The 6,989-nt window shown below is 34.2% G+C and overlaps 1 protein-coding gene across 1 annotated transcript in view; it reads right to left on the bottom strand.

Moving 5' to 3' along the window:
• Nucleotides 1-6,540, bottom strand: part of LOC106469150 (serine/threonine-protein kinase 25-like) — a 74,278-nt gene extending 67,738 nt beyond the window's left edge. The window contains 1 exon segment of the mRNA XM_013929618.2: nucleotides 5,427-6,540. Coding sequence (XP_013785072.2) covers nucleotides 5,427-5,561 — 135 coding nt within the window. The 5' untranslated portion in view covers nucleotides 5,562-6,540.
• Between the last annotated feature and the right edge of the window lie 449 nt (nucleotides 6,541-6,989).

Below are 6,989 nucleotides of genomic sequence, written 5' to 3'. Positions count from 1 at the left end.
AAAGTATTGTTGAAGTTAACGTTCGTTGTTAAAACGTTTGTTATAGAGCGACTGTTGAAAATAAGTGTATTGGTAAAGTTATATTCAGAAAGAATAAACCAATTTTATTAAGTAAGGACTTGTGTCGCTAAAGTTTCGTCGGAACGAAGTTACAAAAAATCAATTAACGACTGGAGGCGTAACAATATTGTGATCATTAAAAATGCTACTGTTTTACAATGTGAACATAAGTTCTCTCTCATACTCACTCATGTAGCTAAGATCCGGCCTAAGACGTAGTTACTTGAAGTGGTTTTACTTCATTGGTTTACACTGTTAGGCCGATGTCAAAACCTTTATACAACTTCTTAACAACTAACATCTGGAGCAGTGTTTCTCAAACGGTGGGTCGTGACCCCAAGGTGGTAGAGAGCAGGTTTTCAGGGGAAGGGGGGTTACGAGATGTTTGCGCTGATTCAAATTTCTTTTTCTTTTTAGTCTCCGAGGTGTCTGAGAGATGCACATATCACTTTGGTTATGAACTCTGACAAACTGCGCCAAGAAACATCAAGATTTTTTTCATGGGGAGTCGCGACGACCAAACCCCGTACGCAAGGGTCGTCCAGTAAATCCGACTGAAAAAAACACTGAACAGTTTCCCAAAGAGGGAGCCGCGGCATCCATGGGGGCCGTGAAGCTTTTTCTGGGAGATCGCGAAAAAATGAGCCGAAAACAAAAATGCTGAATTCTAAATAAGCAATAAGCCGATAAAAAGTTTCAAACCATAAACTGGCTTACTGTACGAGGAATTGGTCCACCATGTACTCAGCTTAACTTGATCTCTACAGATTAGTGTTTTCGCTTTTCGCGAAGTTATCAAACGACATTGTTTATTCTCTATACCAATGGTTTCCAAACTCCTTGATGCGAATCAAAAAGTTTGACGCCCCCCCCCCAACCTATAACTTTAGCACGGGGGTTGAAAAACAGTGCTGTAGTAAAAACAGTAACATCTCCTTTCAACATACTGTATCATTTAATTAATTCAACATTTACTACGTGTTACGATATATGAGCTTCATTTGGTTCGTTAATGCACCTTGGTCAGAGTAGGCCTAACGCCGATAAAGATTTGTGTTGATTAAAACACACTCATTGAGGTTTTGATACAATGAGAAAGTTTGTTTGTTCAATTCCACGCAAAGCTACCCGAGGGCTAAGTGCGCTAGCCGTCCCTAATTTTTAAGTGACAGACTAGACTGAAGGCACTGTCAGTTGTAGTCAACACCATCAACCGCCAAAGTGCGGAACGTTTTATTTTTTAAATAACTTCAGCTCTACAGTCCGGCACGCGAGCCACTGGGTCGCGCTCAAGTAGAAAGTGAAGCTTCATCAAGTTGTGAAATTAGATTTAAAAATCTAATCTAAAAGCGGCATGTAATGCTTAAGCTTCTTTATTTCTATGGTAAATGATCAAATTGTACTCAATAAGTCTGAGCAATCTGTCTTATTAAATAAGAACCGAATGAAAACCCTTTTCGTGACAATACATTTATAAATTAACTTGAAAATAAATTACTTAACGTTACGAACAACTGGGAATAATAAAAGCATTAAAATTTATCAGAATAGCGCAAGAAAATTGAAATCAGGTATTTATCTCAAAACGGTAAAACCATCGGTGTCAAAGAAAAAATAATTAATAAAAAGATGAAGCACATAATAATGAAAAATTAACAAAATACAATCAAACAAACACGCATTAAAAGGGCGCAAATGAAATTATAACCGTCAAAGCAATTAAGAAATTTTTTGGTTTGTTTGAAATTAAGCATAAAGCTACACAATGAGCTTTCTGTGCTCTGCCCACCACGGATATCGAAACCCGGTTTCTAGCGTTATAAGTTCGCAGACATGCCGCTTCACCCCTGGGGGCCGATTAAGAAATGAAAATCCACATCTATATTACAAAACCGCAAACTATAAAGTTATTATTGCTTCTCTGTATACGTCATATTTTATGGCAATAAAGCAAAGGTGCCGCATCCTTTTCACACACGGTCTGTAGGTTTTATTTTGGGAATAAACAAAAAAATGTATGAATTATCCCGAAATAAACTGTGTGCGACAGCCGCGTCTCCCAAATCTTAGCTGATCAGATACTTCTAATAGATTAAATTTAAATAAGATTGTTAACTTTTCCATTCACTTGCTGGTTGGTTGACTATCGCTTTAACAGCCTTTGTTGTCTGTTGTCATACGATGTAATTGCCTTTTGAATTAAAAGTTCATTACGAACAGTGTAACTTTTGCTTTTTTTATACATTTATTCTTTATTCATAACACTCCTGTCATTACAAATGCTAATATCAGTAGATAAGTATAAGCATGGCAAGAATCAAACAGTAGAACAAACATTATACTATTACACGCCTTAAAAACTAACAAACTTCCACCACGAAAGGTTTACTAAACACTAAGTGCCCGAAACAAATACAAGTATACTACTATATTGTAACTTAGTAACTTTATTATCACGTACTCGCAATAGACGGACTGTTAACGCATCCTAAATAATATTTTTTTAAACTCGCAACAGACGGACTGTTAACGCATCCTAAACAATATTTTTTTAAACTCGCAACCTAAACAATATTTTCGTTAACAATTACATTTCAGCAAGACCATTGATTTACATGTAAACATTTGTTGATTTGCTTGTTGTTAAGCGCAAAGTTTTTTACAATGGCCTATCTACCAGCAGATGATATCGAAACTCGATTTTTAGCGTTATATTCCCTCAGACTTACCGTTGAGCCACCAAAGTGGGGAAGAAGTATATGGAAGAAAAGTGTTTAATGAATCAAATATTGTGTTGTGCACATCAAAACAGTGAAAGGAACAAAATTATAAATTCATTGTTGATTTATCAGACATAAACTTGTCAATAGCTTTTTAAAGAGCATTAACATGAATCATTCAGTTGTGAAATATAACTTTAATGACATATTTGGCATCAAAATACACAAAATATTCTGACCACATCCAAACATCGACATTCCTTAAGAAGAGGGTTTACAACAAACAACAATTTACTTAATCTCAGGTAACTAACTATAACTTGCTACTAATACACATGCAAAAAATGTGATACATAATTTGACAGGCTTAATGAGTAACGCACAGAGTTCAAGCTCTTTATTAGATTGGTCTGCCTTTTCTCACACACGAACTTAGTGTACATGAGATAATTGGTGTTGCTATAGAAACTAAACATCATTACTTAATCACCAAAGTTGAGCCTTAAAAGTAATTACAACAATATTAAATTTATGTTTTCAAACAACCCAAGTATGTCTGAACCTTGTCTTGCCTGTAGGAATGTAAATGAAAAGTGCAAAACAACCTATCTTTAGGGAGATGTTTATGGATGTCTTCATCTAATCATTTCTAACTCAACGGTTGTTACTTTCAACGGAATTACTTACACAAATTGTAGCAACAAAATTAAAAAAATAATCATATAAATTGCAATCATGGCAAACACTTGTGGTATTATATGTAATTAAAGATGTATGAAAAGTTAGCTATCTGTTGATCAAAGTCTTTAACAGTAAATTCATTGTCAGTTAGTGAGCTTCAAGCAAGTATTTTGATAAAAACGTTCAGAAAAAAAAACACTTTTATACTCCAGATATATAAGTGAATTTTTTTAAACCAACATTTTGCCTTAGCAGCTTCATCAGGGTTAATATATACAACTGTATATTGTGTATATTAACTCTGAAGAAGCTGCAAAGGCAAAACATTGGTTAAAATAAAAAGTTCTTATATATATATATATCTGGTGTATAAAGGTCGTTTTTTCTAAACATTTTATCAAAATGTGTAAATCTCTCCAGTATGCACTACAAATTTTGAAAGACAATAAAATATTAAAGCAAGTATAAGATATTTAGCAAGTTCCTAGTCATTAGGAACTGAGAGTAAATAGAATGGGTTTGAGGTGTAAACCATTTTTGTGTATTTTTAGTAAGCCAAATAGTGGCATAAAAATGCTGATATCAATACATAAATATTAGCATAGCAAGTAACAAACAGTTTAAAAAACATTATTCTACTACAAGCCATAACAAAACTAACAGTAATAGCCTCATTGCCCTTAATAATGATTAAAATGTCTTTGATGTTCATATTAAGATCATAACAAATGTCAAGGATTAGTCTTCTTAAAATAACTGACAGAATTCAATTAAAATTTATCAATTTTATATCAAGATAAGGACAAAGTTAACCTTTCTATTTCTATCTTATTTGTTCTATAATAATGAAGTTCCAGTCTAAACATAAGTTATAGTTTGTTGTTTCTATCACCTATTACAAATTGTTCAAAACAGTTTGTGTTTAGATGTTGTTCTTTACTATTTAAAATGAACAAAATATCCAAAATAAGAAAGTGGACAAAATAAAAACGTTACTGCTTTAATTTGTGGTAACATTGCATGTATTCAAATCTAGAAGACAGTAATTAATTTAAATAAATTAAATACTTATCCACCCCCTTTCTGTATCACCGTCTCTAAACTGACTTGTGTTCCCTTTTTTTATTGTTGAGACTTTTCATGTGGTGCAGTTTAAAATGAATATTCTGTCACTAAATTCATTATCTTGTAGATATATTCACATCTTATTGCCTTGTATTCATCATGCAAGTAATGTAGCTGTGAATACTTGAAATTCACTTTGTGTAACAGTAGGATACCCTTGCCACATTCAGTATGCAAGCAATGGTGTATTTACACTAGAATATGGCATTCAACTTATAAGTAATGCAGCTGTGACAATATAACACCATGGCCATCAGCAGTTATGTAAAAGTGTGTTGGTTACTTGACAGCATGCAAGTAATGGTAGATAATTACTTTGAATTCTGTATCACAGTAATAGTGTAGTAAGTACTTGGTTTTCAGAATACAAGTAGTATGACTTGGCATTTGGTATATAAATAACGATATGATAAATCTTTTCAATTTAATGCACTGCAATAACTAACTATTCTACATACATTTTGCAGGTAATGATGTGGCAACTAATTGGTATTTAGTACCTAAATAATGATGTGGAGATTTTCCACAGAGCAACTGTTACACATTAAAATTAAACTGATGAACCCCCCCCCCCCCCAAAAAAAAAGTATTGAAGACGAGTTTCACCATTTGATGATTTTTTTAGTTACTGTTTCAATAATGTTTGACTTTCAGTTAATGTTTGTTTTATCACAAATCAAGACAGTATGCTCTACACAAACAATTCTGTTAATAACCTATTTTCTTTTATAAATAACTCCGTAACACTTACAGACATAAGATAACTTTTTAAGAGGCTTTATCTAATATTGACAATTTCTAACTAATAACAAACAAGTCAATAACTAAGGTTACACTCACATTGGACGATGTAGTTGAACACCAGTGTTGTATGTTAGTGAAATCACTGCTGCAACATTGTTGTTCGGGGTTATGTCGTAGTCGGAAACAATCTACTAGCATCACCATATCTGAAGCTGCAAGTTTCCACTTCATGTGGAAAGCTTAAGCAACAGTCTAATCAAAATTGCACATTAACCTTTTTTCTATTTTTATGACAAGTGCTTGTTTGTCAGTCAAAATTATAAATGTCTATCTTGGACAAACGGTACTCCCAGTATCTTTTAATACTAATCCAACAAATACCAATGATTTCATCTTTGACATCAAACTAAGACTGACATCAGAATCTGCGGCATTTCCTTTGCCATTAACTTGCATAACATCATATTTGGTTTACTACCTGATATTTCTGAAAAGAGCTTGTAGTTATTACATTACTCATCAACATTCCTAAAACAAAAGCATTGCTGCTATAGCTTACTCAACTATGCTACATCCTAAACACACAAAGCAAGTTGCTAATTTACCAACAAACCTAACGTCCACCACAGTAACGGTACAAAATCAGAGATGCAGGATGATAAGAGGAAAAACGATGCGAGATCGATTCTCCCTATCATAGAAGTCAAAACTCTGCACCAAGCCACATATCCAGTTCGGTGTTTGTCAAAAATCTAAAAAACAACAAATTATAACTCCTGGAAGATAGCCGCAAGCACTGTTTTAACTCACGAAACAGACGGTTCTTCCCACGTAACAACGTCTTTTACGAAGTTGTACAGTCCAGAGACCTTAGCCTTCCACTGGTCAAGGTCACGTCATTGGTGGCCAATGACCGCCAAGTACACGTTAAGGTAATCGTCCAGAGCCTATGATCCAGTACGTGATAGGCGTTTCTATTAGAATAAGCCTACGAACTGAAGAAAACAAATGTTTGCACACACCTTGTAAGGTGCTGTTTCTAAGTTCAAATCCAAAACTCGTTATGTTGGGGAAGGAGTTTGCTAATCCTACTAAAAGACAATTTGTTGCAAAGAGATAGATTTATTAAAGCGAAACGTATTCAAGAACTTTCCACAAAGTGGTTCCATCTTTCATTTTATCTTATACAACCACTTTTTGTTTTCTAGTTTTAAGTTTAAGATGATGAAAAATTTGCAAAATCTGAATATCTCATGAAGCATAACATACCTCCAGACGTGGCATACAGTGATTTACACAACACAGAGTAACATTCTTAACGCTTATAATTACAGATTAAGCGTACAAGAAGTTTCTATCTCCATAAACTATTAGTTATATACAAAGCTCTCAGAAGGATGTATTACGAAACAACCCAAGAGAATAACTTGCCATTCCAAAATGTCCCATGTGGGTGTTCTTTATATCAAAATATCAATCCCTTATCCTGACCAACTTCACTGTACACTTCGAAAACGCTTCTCTATCAGATCATCAACACTATAAAGATTCGCCCAGCAAATGATTGTGTGACTCACGCAGTGTGCCAAAGTCGTGTACGTCACTTACCTTGCGATGTAGATGTGGCTCAGGCAGGTAGAAAGACGTCACACAGTGTTC

This window comes from Limulus polyphemus, unplaced genomic scaffold (genome assembly GCF_000517525.1).
Source record: "Limulus polyphemus unplaced genomic scaffold, Limulus_polyphemus-2.1.2 Scaffold94, whole genome shotgun sequence".
Classification (NCBI taxonomy): Eukaryota; Metazoa; Arthropoda; class Merostomata; order Xiphosura; family Limulidae; genus Limulus; species Limulus polyphemus.
Note: the sequence above shows the minus strand (reverse complement) of the source record. Positions and strands in the feature narration are given on the sequence as shown.